The 14,940-nt window shown below is 24.3% G+C and overlaps 1 protein-coding gene across 1 annotated transcript; it reads right to left on the minus strand.

The window, feature by feature from the left end:
* Positions 1 to 14,104: 14,104 nt before the first annotated feature.
* Positions 14,105 to 14,731, minus strand: LOC145832114 (uncharacterized). Its single transcript, XM_082939470.1, has 2 exons — positions 14,504 to 14,731; positions 14,105 to 14,341 (listed from the first exon to the last, which is right to left on the minus strand). Exons 1-2 carry the CDS (start codon positions 14,729 to 14,731, stop codon positions 14,105 to 14,107), a joined length of 465 nt encoding a protein of 154 aa, XP_082795596.1.
* Between the last annotated feature and the right edge of the window lie 209 nt (positions 14,732 to 14,940).

The following is a 14,940-nucleotide window of genomic DNA, read 5'->3' on the forward strand; positions in this document are numbered from 1 at the left end:
ATTTTAGCCAATATGGACAAAACTATAGTGATCAATGGGCACCATACCGTCTCCTACCTTAGATTTCAATTTCTACGATCATGTTCGTTCACATTTTTCTTGTTGTCTATATTTACTAGAACATCTTGAAAAATACAATAAAAATTGGATAATAACATAAAAAGGGTAAATTGGGAATAATGTTGTGAAAAATTAAAACATGTACTTTGTTTTTAAATATATAAGTAAGAAAAAACAAAGGTATAAAATAAGTACTGTAATTTATACTACATTGTAAAAAAAATCTGTTAATTTTTTTTTGTATGTGCTTAAATACATTTAAACGTTTGTTGAATATTTAGTACTTCTAACATATGCTATAAGTCAATTACAATTGCTAATTCTCATAACTCTAATTTTTGTAAAAATTTAATGCAATGAAAATATCTACTAAAAAATAAATCAAACTTTTAATATACAAATAGATTTCGAAGAAAGCTTATTTAATATCTAGTTAAAAGATATAAAAAAGTATATACAAAGAAGTGTTCGTACATCACGTTTAATCAATTTTTTTTATTTCTTTTATTACGCATTTATGAATATCAAATCATATGGGGTTAACCTTATCTTTTACTAAATGTTGAAAATTAGTATTGAGAACAAAAGATTACTTAGAAAAGAATTAAAAGGTGCCAAGAGAAAATAAAATATTCTTAGTATTATTATTTAACGTTCTAAGATACATTTTTAATATTTTAGTGTAAAGTTGAGAATATGTACTATAGTAACCTCTCGCTTTTTTACGCACTTTGTGTCCACATAAAAATTGCGTAAAGATACAAGAGGTACCAAATATACTTACTATAATGGTTACTTTTTGATAATGCTTCTAGTTAAAAGCAGACTGGGTACATTCTTACTTTAAACAAATTTTTTACTTTATTTATAAATATGAATACTATAGATAAAACTATACATCCATTAAAAAAAACGGATTTAAATCGATATAAAATAATACTACTAGTAAAATAAAATTTTCTAGTTGTAATAACAAGTAAATTTTATCTTTATTTGTATGTGGCTTATTTGATACTTAAAATTTGTATTCTTTTGTACTTTGCAAGTTCAATTTGAAATAAAGAATTTGTTTACAACAAATTTATTGAAAAAAATAAAATATTGCTTCTACTGTCTTAAAAATAAACAATTAACACGCTTTCTATTCACTAGTACTTTTGTTTATTAAAACATTATCGAGCGATAAGCGGCTGAAATTGTAACAGAAAATTAATAGTACAGTAACCTCTCGCTTATTTACGCACATTGTGTCCACAGAAAAAAATGCGTAAAGATATGAGAGATCGTAAAGATATGAGAGGTACCATTTATACTCACTATAATGGCTGTTTTTTAAGATGCTTCTAGCCAGGGGCGTCGCGTGGGGTGTTGCACTGCCGCAACTGCACCACCTTTAAATTTTGTAAGAAAAAAAAAAAAATATCTATAACGTTTTCGTTATTTTTTAGAACGAAATCTCTTTTAAAACTCCAATTTCGAAAACGACCATTTTGCCCACTTCACTGCCGCAAACTCTTAGCTGACTGCCGCAAATGAACTCAAAAAAGCAAAATTTCTTCAAGAATTACCGCAAAATCAATATCTTGCGGTAAGTAAGTTAAGTTGAAAATTCCCTAAAATAGAACTTGCTTAAGTATCATCTACAAGCTATTGTAAACATAAATTAAAAACAAAGCTAAGCTACTGCAAAGTGCAAAGAATTAAACTGAAGTTTATATACCCACATGATATTTTAAATTTAAGAGATCACTTCTATTAAAACGAAACAATAAAAGAACAAAACTTGTCATAAATTACATATTTTGAAAAAAATAGATAAAAAACCTAAATCACCAAAGTCTTAAAAATTTTATTTTTTATTTTGATCTGCATACATAACCTTAACTATAACTGATTATTGTTATCATAAAGTTAATAAAATGTTTAATTAAATTATATTTAAATGTAAAATTTGATTTCTGAAAAAAAAAAAGTTGAGAAGTTTATTATAAACTTCTAGTTTACTCATACAGAAAAATAATATAGATTTATAATAAATAAAAATTAGTATTATAGAAACAGTCACATATTTAAATAAAGTAAATAGACCTAACTTAGAAACTTTGATTACTTAGAGTAATTTAACATTTAAGGAAAATTTAGTCTACTTTATATGACTTTTTGTTTAATTTTTTCATAAACAAAGCAAAAATTTTAGATAAAATTGTTGAAACATGATTGCCTTGCCTTATAATCAGGATTCAGGATTACTTAGAACTTAAAAAAAAACTCAAGATGACCCAAGATAAATTAAAACAGGCCAAATTAGAAAAATATTCAGGCTGACTAAAGCAGTTTTAGTTTTTTACTCTGAAAATAACAAGCTTATTTAAAATTAAAAAATAAGTGTTTTACCCTATGGCCACATGAAAACTAACTAACCATTTTTTTACTGCTATAATGGTTACATATTTATAATTTATCTTTAAATTTATTGAAAAGTCAACAGCCTCACCAACCAAACTTAAAAAAGTTGAGCGCCTGATAAAAATACTGTCATCAAAATGAAAACCAAGTTAAATTTAAATAAATAAAACTTACCCTTAAAGAACTATTGAATTTTTAACCTCCAACAAAAAATTTTAAATTTAGAAAAAAAGATTGGTTATGATTAACTTTAGGTGGGCACCAATATCAAAGTGAAATTCAATTTACAGGAATTTTTCAGCTTTTTTTTTTTCAGTTTTATTTTTAAAGTAAGTACATAAGCAGGGCTTCGCCCTACTTATGTACTTATACTACTTTATGTAATTTTAGGCGACTCTTCAACTGTATATAACAGTGTCATTTCAACAATGCGACTTTTTAACTATTTAAAAATAAAACTGAAAAAATAAAAAAAAGCTGAAAAATTCCTGTAAATTGAATTTCACTTTGATATTGGTGCCCACCTAAAGTTAATCATAACCAAAAGATTAATAAAAATCTTAATGTTTGTAAAAAAAATTGTGCATAATAAGGGGGGGGGGTGTATAGGCTTTTTTTTTTATGTTGTTCTTATTTTAACTTTTTCAGAAAGCTAATAGTTACTCTTTGATAAACTTAAAATTTCCAATTAAACTTTTAGATACAACCGGTCAAAGCCAGAGAGTACAATGATTTATTATACAAGGAGCAAACCAAAACAGCAAAAAAAATACAATTTTACTGAAAACCTATATTCTCCATAATTTTTAAAGCAATTTTTATCAAACTTTTTCATCCTACTTTTTATAAAATTTTATACGTTTGTTGAAGAGAAGTTTTAAATTTTAAAGTATCAATATATATTTTTATATATACAAAAAAAAATTACTTTTGTTATAACTTTTTTTTTCGTAGTGTTTTGGATTTCTATTTTAGCAAATTGTTTTGTTTTATAAAAGAAACATCTAAAGAAACATTTTTAACCCTGTTTTAATTTGTGCTTCCCATAAGGAACCTTTTGTTGACTTCGACTTTGACCATCTAAAAAAATATTTTAAATTTTTTAAATCTGTAAAAAACATCTTGTAGCTTAGTAAAAACTACATAAAATAAGATCAAGTTGTGAAAAAAGTGTTTCATCCCAACTCAAGGTCACTCAGGACAGTTTTTTGACTCAAAGAGTGGCAACCTTGTTTTTAGAGTGACAACCTTGCTTTTTTTTTCAATATTGAAACTGTTTATTAGTTTACTCTGTATAGCTAAAACAAATTTTCGTTGAACAAGGTAAATGCTTTTTTTATAGATTTTATAACTAGGAAAATGCAGAAAAATACTAGTCAAGTAAATTGGACAGTTTCTAAGCTTAAATCATGCCAATTGTCAGAGTTAACAGAGGAAATTATGCCTGCAGTTGAAATTTTGTATAACATCATGCAATGCACAGACTTAACTGTTCAAAGAGTTAAACAACATTTGGAAACATTTCAAGCTGCAGTCAATAGTATAAGAAATTCAAGTAGTACAGAGAATGTTAAAAAAAAGCCTTTCTTCTTCAGCAAAAGAAGTCTGTGATAGTGTCAGCTTCAACATCACTGAAAGGTTCAAGTTTTCAGGCCATTTAAGAATTTCGCAGTTATTTTTGGCAAAATATTTTACTGTTTATAAATCTTGTTTTCCTTTAAAGTTTATAGAAACAGTAAAGAAGTGTTATCCTGTAGTTGAATGTAAACAGTTAGAACGAGAACTGAAAACACTTTATTCACGTACAGAAACGCATCAGGATGTTTTAGTGAAAATATTGTTATATCTTGAAGAACATAACCTGACTAAAATATTTAACTAGACTGCAAAGCTTCTTAGAATTTTGATAACTATTCCCATGACTAGTGTAGAAGCTGAAAGAACATTTTCATCTTTGAAAAGGATCAAAACATTTTTGAGAAACACCATGGGTCAGTCAAGGTTAAATTCTTTAAGTGTAATTTGAATTGGTAGGGACTTCTTAAAAACTGTACTAGTTTCAAGGAAGAGGTGATGGAGAAGTTTATCAACCAAAAGGAGAGAAGAATGAATTATAGTTACAAAGGTGAAAAGTAAGAGTTTAAGTATTTATGTTTGCAAAGTCAGAACTTCAGATTTATTTTTTAGGTTTTTATTCAGTAGTAACCATTTTCTGTACTAAGCAAGTTTAGTTTTTCTTTAAAAAGTTATAATTTATACATAAGATTTTCTTTGTTTGGAGACTTTTTAATTTACTTGCCAAGCTTCATTATGCATTCCTTTTTTGTTTAGTTAAAAATAGGTAAAAATATTATTTTTAGTTTGGTATTTATTCCAATATTTTTCAAGTAAAGCTGAAGCTAAAATGAAATATTATTATACTTGCTGTGTTTTCTATTAAAATATAAGTTTGTTATATCTAAACTGTAAGCTACTTTAAGTTTTAACTTTAGAGCCTTTGTAAAACTTAATATTATTTAGTTTGCTTTTTTTACTTCTGAGTTTTTTTTTTAGTCAAACTTTTTTTTTTATCTTAATTGTATTTTTAAATTCTTTAAAATTTCTTTACTGAGTAAAGTAAGTTATTCTTTAAAAAAATTTCAATTTGTACACAACGTTTTATTTGTTTGTAGACTTTTTAATTTACTTGCCAAGTATAAATAGGTTTTTTTTTAATTAAATATTAGTAAAATAAATATAAATAGTTTGATATTTAATTAATCCAATATTTTTTAACTAAAGTTGAGGCTAAGAGAAATATTATTGCATTTGCTGTATTTTCTTATTATAATATTGGTCTGTTTAATCTAAATTCTGACTTGTAAGTTAAAAACTTCGTAAAATTTGATATTTATGAGCTTGCTTTACTTTTGTGTTTTCAACTTAGTAGTCAAGCTGTTTTTTTTTTTTTCAAACATCAACAGTTTTAATTAGTTATAAGTTGATACTCGTTTATTTTTTTTCAATATTTAGCAATAAATAAGCAATTATTTTCTACTTAGTAAAATAAATTTTACTTAAAATAAACTTGCAGTTTGTACAAAAACTTTTTTTGTTTTGTTTGTAGACTTTTTAATTTTCTTGCCAAGTCTAATAAGACATTTATTATTTTGTTAAATCAAACATTAGTAACATAACCATTCTTAGTATGATGTTTAATCAAATAATTTTTAAATAAAGTTGAGGCAAAAAAAAGAACTAATAAAGTTGCTGTATTTTTCAATATAATAAAAAGTTGTTTTGTCTAAATTTTTTCTACAGTTAGTTAAAACTTTAAAGCCTTCTTAAAAATACTCATAAGTAAGTTAACATATTTTGAGTCTTTTAAATTTATAGCAATTTAATGTAATTGTTATAGAAAAAAGTCTTTATTTAAGATAAAAAAAAGTTTTAAAGTAGGGGATTTTTTTTTTAAATTCTGCACCACCTAAAAAATATACCACGCGACGCCACTGCTTCTAGCTAAAAGCAGACTGAGGACTTTTCCAATTTTAAAAATTTGTTTAATTTATTTATAAATATGAAAACAAAAGATAAAACTATAGATATACTAAAGAAAAAAAAATCAAACATATACTCGTTTTAGTAATATAATTAATTAAGTGAAACGTCAAATAAATGTTTGTGATATGTTTACTAAAAAAAAAACAGTTGAGATTTGTGTTAAGTGTGAGCTCTATATTTATTAAGTATTACTTCTACGTTTTGCTAGGAAGTTTCATTAGATTTCTTTTTCAGATGTTCATTCATATATAGGGCAAGAGTGCTGTATTATTTATTTGTGTTTTAAACTCTTATTACTTCATTATACTTTCATTATTTAACACTGTCATTTGTATCTCACAATTTTAATTTAATCTCCTATTGTTAACAAAATTGCTGATATGCTGAGATATAACTAAATGTTTTTAAATTAGTCAAGAAACATAAATTTACATAGTCTAAAGATATAGAGAGATGAGTTTAAAGATGAGAGAAGAGCATTTATAAACATATCTTAAAATAAAAGTATACAATAAACCTAAGTTGTGCAATGTTAAAAAAAATCTATTTTTGAATTTTTTTGAAGTCTAAAATGCGTAACTAAACGAGAGTGCGTAACGTCATGAATGCGTAAATATAAGAGGTTACTGTAAATGTTATTTTAAGTATACAAAATTAAATAAAAGTTAGTGTTATTTGTTCATTTTTAAGTCAGTAGAAGCAATATTGTATTTTTTACAATAGTTTTGTTACAAACTTATTTATCATCATTTACTGTCTGAAGAAAGAAAGTTCTCATTGTTTTGGACACTGGAAATAATAAACGGTTTAAAATTTATAAATTAAGAAATGGTGTGATGTATATATTTAAATTTGTTTTTGAAGTGTTTTACAAAAATATGTATTTGGTGCTGTAATGGACTTCTTCTTTTGAACAAAATTTTATAAAATATAAGAAAGATGATTAATAAAATTAGTTATGTTACTACAACTTATTTTAATTTGACCTCTACCCACATAAAGATAAACTTAAATTTAATTTCTTATTGTTAGCAAAATTTATGATATACTGAGGCATAACTAAATGATCATCAATTAGTCGAAGAACATAAGTATACAAAGTCTAAAGATATACTGAGGTTAATTAGCATTTAAAAAGATTTTAAATAAATAATAAACAATAGACCCAATTTATTCATTTCAAAAATTTTTTTGAATTTTTTAGACTTTAAAATGCGTAACTAAACGAGAGTGCGTAACGTCACAAGTGCGTAAAGATGCGAGAGGTTACTGTATATAGTTATTAAAATTACTTAACAAATTTTAATTTATGTACTAATAACAATAAAAAACAAGAGACTTTAGTTTTAAATAATTTATTATTAAAAAATTCCGACAAGCAGTTGTTACTTAAAAAGAACTTGTTAAAGTTTGTTTCTGCAAGTTGTACAATTATGTCAAAGAAAATTTCTAAAAAGCGTGGCGACAAATCGGACAGGTTTTGTGGTTAACAAACCATTCTTCAATACAAACTTGACAGAAAGTGTGCTGACCATCGCAATCGAGACGCATCATATTTCTACCGATTTCAATGTCTTCCATGCAAATCGCACACTGATCACCAACAAATGACTCGTCAGCTGTAAATCGTTCAAACTGCTAAATTCTTCTAGTAGTCAACCCACGCTGGTCATCATTAAAGTCATTAACAAAGTCAACATAATTCTGCTGTTTTTCAATAAGTTGAACTTTAAAATGATGAAGCTCATCAATCAACAATTTTAGCTCTTGTTTTACTTTTTCCTCAGTGGTTTTTGACTCCATCGTCTCTAAATTATGACGGTGTTTTATGATTTTCATTCTAAATACTAAATGTTCTTGAAAAAATAGTAAAACATTTTCGAAACCAACAATTCTGTTGTTAATTTGTTCTTGCCATTTTTGGTACAGATTGTCAAGATCTTCATTCAATTTCATGTTGATATCCTAATTTAAAGTAAAAACTAATGTTTAATTTTTTATTTAAGTTTAATTAACTACTTTGAAAAATATTTTTTTTTTTTATGATGAGTATCATTTTAGATGATGGAACACTCATTTTATTAAAAAGAGCACATCGTTCTATGTTTGTAAATTTATAGATATATACGTTCTCAAATACACTATATACTTTATTATTCAAATAAAACAAACTAGTTTTTATGAAAAAACTCATTTATTGTTTCTATTACAACTAGCTTAACTAGTTTTGTCTTTTTTTATTCGCAAATTTTTTACAAAAAACTCTAAATGGTATTTCATACTAACCTTGTTATTCTCGAGCATTTCTTGAATAGACATTTCAGCTGGTATTTAAGATGTTTTTAATAGTTTTTGTATTAACACTATCCTCAAATTAAAAAGTAAATATTTTATTATATAATTTCTATCTAAAAAAAGTATTATAAGCTTATCAGAGTTTAAAAAAACTTTAAATTAAATTTAATATCTTACTCTTTATTAAATTTCTTAGTACAGGGTTGCCACTCGTTTTTTGAAATTTTTTTGAAGTTTTCTAGTTTTTTTTCAGGTTTTAAAAGTGCACATTTTTTGGTCTTACTTTAGTTTTAAGCTAAGATTAAGGTGAAAAATTGTGTTATTTAGTATAAACATTGATAAAATACAGTAAAGCTAGATTAAATATGTTTTTAAATAAAAAAAAATTATGATGATGACAAAAATTTGCTAATTAACATGTAAAACATTGTTAAAATTCTAGATTTTTCCAGATTTTCTTAATTATATTTGTTCTTTTAAATTTCTTAATTCCAGGTTTCTCAAGTTATTTTTTGCTAAATTGTCAAAGTTCTAGGCTTTTTCAGGTTTTCCGCGAAAAGTGACAACCTTGTAAATATTAAATGTCAAATTTATAAGAGATAAACAGGTAGTTTAAGTAAATTTAGAGTGTGTAACTTATGTATAAAAAGTGTTTTAAATTACGATAAAAGAAATTCTGTTTTGCAGTGTTGCAAAAATTAGAGGAAGTAAATTATGAATATTAAACAAACTTTGCATGTTATAACTTAAAATTTCATGTTCGAGTAAATGTGAAATCATCTACGTGAATCTTAAATCCCTTTACATAAAATTGTGAAACTTGAATTAGATTAGAAACAAGTGAATAAACTACAGAAAATGGCTAATTATCTTAAGCCACTAAAATATTTGCAATACAGTATATATTTATATTTTTAGCAACCTTTTATTACTAGAATCAGTTATATGATTTTAATAAAACTTACACTAAAAAAGAACCAAGAACTTGTACTTAAAGTTGAAAATAACCTTAGTTAATTAAAAAAAGATTATTGGCTATTTTTACAGAAAATTTTGAAGCTTTTTAAACTAATTCTTTATTATCTCTTTGAATTATAACACTAAATTAAAAATATTTAAATGTTGAAAATTATTTAAAAATAAACTAATGCCAGATTGCACTTTAAAATAAATAATATAAAATATACATAATTTATTGAATTAAACAGTAACTTCTATCTAATATAAATTTCAATATTGTAGAAGTAAAAGTATATTTTATTTAGGCCTTTTAAGTTTTTAGATGAAATTATCAAAATTTAAGGATTTTCAGTTTTCGAAGATCTTTCTTTCTAAAATATAATACACCAGTTTTTATTTGTCTAGTATTTTAAATTTAGCATCCAGGTTTAAAGGCTTCCCTAGTACTAATCAAATTTAAAGACATTTTCAATTATCACATAATAGTTAACATTAAAAATGTTATTTAATTAAATTTTAAATTCAAAATATTAAGATTGGTAATGAATTCATTAGTCACACTAAGACTAAACTTTTATATACTTTTTGTTCTACTATTATATAATATGTGATCAAAACAAAACAGGGTGGCCACTGGTTTTTGAGAAATATATTACAGGTTTTCTGATTTTCTTAAATTGTTTTTGAAGTACAAATTTTTTGTCTAATTTTAGTTTAACGCTAACTTTAAGGTTTTATACTGTGTTAAATAAGATAAAAATATTGATAAAATACTGTTTAGCTAATTTAATGTGTTAAAAAATTGAGTATGATTCAATTCGTTTAAAGTAGTTAAATAAATTAAGGTATTCAAAAATTTTTTGAGTACAGAAAACATTAATATAAAGATTTAACTTTTTTTTTCGTTTGTTAAATACAAAAATCTGCTTAGTAAAATGTCTTACATTCTTAAAGTTGTATTATAAAAATGTATATATTAGTTAAGTTTAATCTAATATACTGTATTTGTTAAGTATACTCTATATACCATTAAATTTAATTAATTGCTGTAATAAAATTACGTAATATATATCTAATACAGTTCCAACGTAAAAAATAAAATAAAAAACTGTACAAACTGCTTCTTATTTTAACTATTTTCTGTTAAACAAATATTTAGTAACACTTTCAAATCAATGCTAGTCAATAAATGATGTATAGTTGAGCATCATTCAAAATCTAGAATCCATCTTTTTTTACTACAAAATCTATAAAACTACTGTAAAGTATTTCACATCAACAGGGTTTTGGTTTTAAATAAAAGAAGGTTTAATATTATTCTCAAATGTAAATTTACTTACGATAAACTATTTGTTTTACCAAGATTTAAAAAAATGAATAAAGATCCTTTCTTAGTTATTTAGTACAACTAAAAAAAAACTATCTAACTCTTACTATAAATATAAAACTGATCAAATAAGGAACTGTAGTGAGTGCTTGGGTCTGAAAACATCAAATGACAGATAAATAACATAGACTTTCTACTAATGCATATAAAAACTTCATTTTAAAAATAATGTGTTGTACACAATCAATTATTAAATTAAAATTTTTATTAAATTAATTTTTATAATTTTTTACTATCAATGAAACACTTACCTTCGGTCAACAATTTTTTTGTTTTCTTTTTTTATTTGTTTGTTATTATTATTATCTTTTTGTTTGTTATTAATTTAATTTTCTAATTTTATATTTTTGATTTTTTTTTATTCAATAAAATGTTCGGTAAATTTATTTTTAGTTTTATATCACTATTACTTCTAATCCTTAAATCGGTTTGTTATCTTTTTTTTTCGAATACTTGTTTTGTCTTTCTATTTTACTATCACTCTTACTTTTAACCCTTATTCTCAACTGGTAACTTTATTTTGTTTTTTTATTTAATTCTTTTTTAATTTTTTTGTCTTTTTAATTTATATTTTTTTTTCATTGTTGTGCAAAAATTAACCTTTGCGTAAAAGTTACTCTCCATGCAAAACATATTAATTTATTCTGATAATTTATAAATGTTTTTATTTAATGCATTTAAAAGTTTTATTAGGCTCACGAAACGCTAATGTAAAAGAGTATATTTTAGATTTTTTGATTTAATGCTGAACAACTTACAAATACTAGTTAGTTTTCTCTGCTTCATATCCAACTTTTGACTTTTTTTTGATCTAAGAGAAGCCTAATGTAGTACAAAAAAGTTCAAGCTTTTATATTAAGATTTAAAAAGTTTCTTCTGAGTAAACTGTTGTCAACTGCACAATTATTTAGTACACATTTACCACTATATAAAAACAATATTTGATTATTTTTAACTAAAAAACTGTAAATAGTAATTTAAATCTATAATATTTTTATAGTAATTTAAATAGCAAATTAAATAAAAAACTTACATAACACACGATGATAAAGCTTTACTATATCTGTTGTACTTATAAACCAAGTTAATAATTATCTTCGTACTTAATATTATGGTGAAGAATATATGTTTTATACAACACTTTTAAAAGTGAACAAACAAAAAGTTATAAAAAATTACTATTTATAAATATTCTTAGGACTTATAAGCAAGTAAAAACTGAAAAAATTTTAAAATTAACTTGTTAATATCAAGAAGACCACAATTAACAAAAGTTAAAATGTCTGTATTAGAATATAAAAACTTAATTTACTTAAAAGATAATAAGTTTTTTAGTCTGAAACCAACAAAGTTTAGTGTTGGTTACGTATGTAACTCGGGCCTGGCAATTTACTGACTTTAACGCTTTAATATATAATGCACAGCTCTAAGTTAATTCTGAAACTACTTTTGCTATTTAATTTAATAGCTTTATTGAGTGTTTATTGAACTTAAACTAATTATTAACTAAAATCAAGTCTGTGAGTAAAAAGTTTATCTCGAAATTAATAAATGTAAGCAGAAAGTAACGATAAACTAACACAAAAAAAAAATAAAATAAAGAACGCTAAGACGGCTCAACAGCCTAGTAGTTCATAAAAAATTAACCTCGTCATTCAAACGTCAAATTACAAGCTAAAAATATACAAGTTTGTATATCTACTAACTATAAACAATAGTCAATAAAAATGAGTCTAATTAAATCGAAGCACGTGTTATTAATCGAAAAGCATAAACGCTAGTTCTCTCAAAAAAGAAAAGTTCAGATAAAATTAAAAGCATATAATTTTTTGGAAAAAACAAAAGTCTGTGTTTGTAAGTATGTTCTACCATGGTATTTCACAGATGTTCCTTAGACCATTGATCAACATCTTAACTAGTTCTGCTAGAACTATTCTCTTGAAAAACGATAATTTTACTTCCGATCAATAAATTACTTTCCGGACTAAAACAATTAGTTTGACTAAAGAGCTATAAATATTCTATAATCGGTGTCAAAAAATTCACTAATATTTGTTTTGTAAATCATGTTTGTAATTGCAAATAACTGATCTTTAACAACCACTAATGAATAGCTGTTTTACATACAAGCTCTCTCAAAATAATTTAAATCATTTTTTTGTGACGTAACCAAAACAATTCAATTTTTCGTTATAATCTAAGCAATGCTTGCAAAGTTTATGTTTCAAAATATAATTAAAAAAGTCAATTTCTGTGTTTGAAACTCTTGTAAATGGAGTGCTTAATACTTTATCTAATTACAAAAAAAAGCCTTACTAAAAGTACTAAATTAGTAGTAGAACATTATTTTTATCTTACTATCTACAATTTATTAACTTAATTTAGTTCTGTTGCAAGAGTATAATTTCAAAGAAAAAAGTAAAACCATGAATAACTCTTTTTTGATGAGCTGTTTAAGTAAACTTTAAAACAGAAGAGCAGAGTTGTTAAGTTTCAAATTTTTGCTGTTGTAAATATTAAGGCTTAAAGAAGCTTTAGTTACAACAAAAAGAAAAAAAGACAAAAACTTTTAAGTAATAAATCTTCCTCTTAAAAAAATTGTTTTGATTTTTCATTTATGTAAAAGTAACGTTAAGTAGATATTTATCATTCGTAAGTTTTTTTTCACTTTCGACTTTAATAAAACGTCCACTAAACCTATATTAATGATTTAGTATTACAAAAATAACAGTACTAGTATATTTCCTAAATAAGTATATATAGTTTACTTTAAACTATACACAAAATGATATGATTTAAATACTGGTTATGATGTTGGTCTTAAAAATGTGGTCGCATCGGAAAGGAAATAACTACTCCTTTGGATAAACAAGGTTATCGTGGTAAACAGGGAAAGTTGTTTTGAGTAAGCATATTAAATACTTTTTTGTTTAATAAAACTCTATATTTATTCACATGCTTTAAAACTACAAACTTAAATGTTGATTTCATTACATTACTAGTAAAAAAAAAATAAATCATTTTTAATAATTTTGTATTTATTCATAATTTGACCCTTGCGATTTATAAAATACAACTTTGAAAGTACAAACTTTAAAAAATATATATATAGTGCTAATCAACAGTATGTGGTTTACAAAAAAACAAATAGTTAAGTATGTAATATATATATTACTTAATACATTAAGTAGTAAGAGGATTTATAATCTTATAACCATTCATTGAAAATTTTTAATTTTTTAAAACGTCTAAATTAATCAAAAATAAAACTTTAGAAAACTCAATATAACGCATCTTCAAATCAAAACTAAATCAAAGCTGCCAAAAATGTTTAATAAAACGTCAAAAATTTTTAAGCTGTTGTTTATAATAGAAGTTTCAAAGTTTTATTTATCTGATAAGCTGTTTCAAGTATAAAAATGAGTACATATTTTTATTACAACTGAAAAGTATTTATTTATGAACTTTTAAATGCTTATTCCTAATTGAAGTTTGTGTAAATCTTCTGCCACAAATTTCACATCCAAATGGTCTATCTCCAGTGTGAATTCTAATGTGAGAGTTTAAATTCTCTTTACGATTAAATTTCCTTTGACAAATTTGACATTCATGATTCTTTTCTTTAGTATGTGTCAGCATGTGTTTTTTAAGATTACCTTTATGTGTAAATTTCCTATCACAAACGTCACACTGAAAATATTTTTTTCCACTATGTATCAACATGTGTTTTTTCAAGTTACTTTTAAGATTAAAGCGTTTGTAACACTGTTCACATTTAAAGGGTTTATTATCTGTATGAACTATTGCATGCTGTTTCAAACTACTTCTTAATGAAAAACATCTTTTACAAACATCACATTGATAAACCTTCAAACCAGAATGAGTAAGCTGATGTGTTTTCAAATTACCTTTTTGTGCAAAACCTTTAGTACAAGCATCACATTTAAAAGGCTTTTCTCTGGAATGAGTTCTTTCATGACTGATAAGATAAGATTTGAATTTAAAACTTTTTCCACAAGTTTCACAAACATGCTGCTTTTTATTTTTTGATAGTTTTTTACTAACATGAGTAGTATCCATGATTTCAAAAACTTTAGAAAATTCTATGGATTAAGTATGTATAACATTTAGTAAATACTAAATTACAAGATTTATAACTAATTATGAACCAACTACTAATAAATTTTAATTTTGATCTACAATTTTTTTTATTTAAAAAAAATATCATATTTGTAATACTATCTACTAATATATCTATGAGTTACTAAGCTTAACTAAAAAAGAGACTT

Source organism: Thalia democratica, chromosome 3 (genome assembly GCF_965202585.1).
Source record: "Thalia democratica chromosome 3, ktThaDemo2.hap1.1, whole genome shotgun sequence".
NCBI classification, from domain to species: Eukaryota; Metazoa; Chordata; class Thaliacea; order Salpida; family Salpidae; genus Thalia; species Thalia democratica.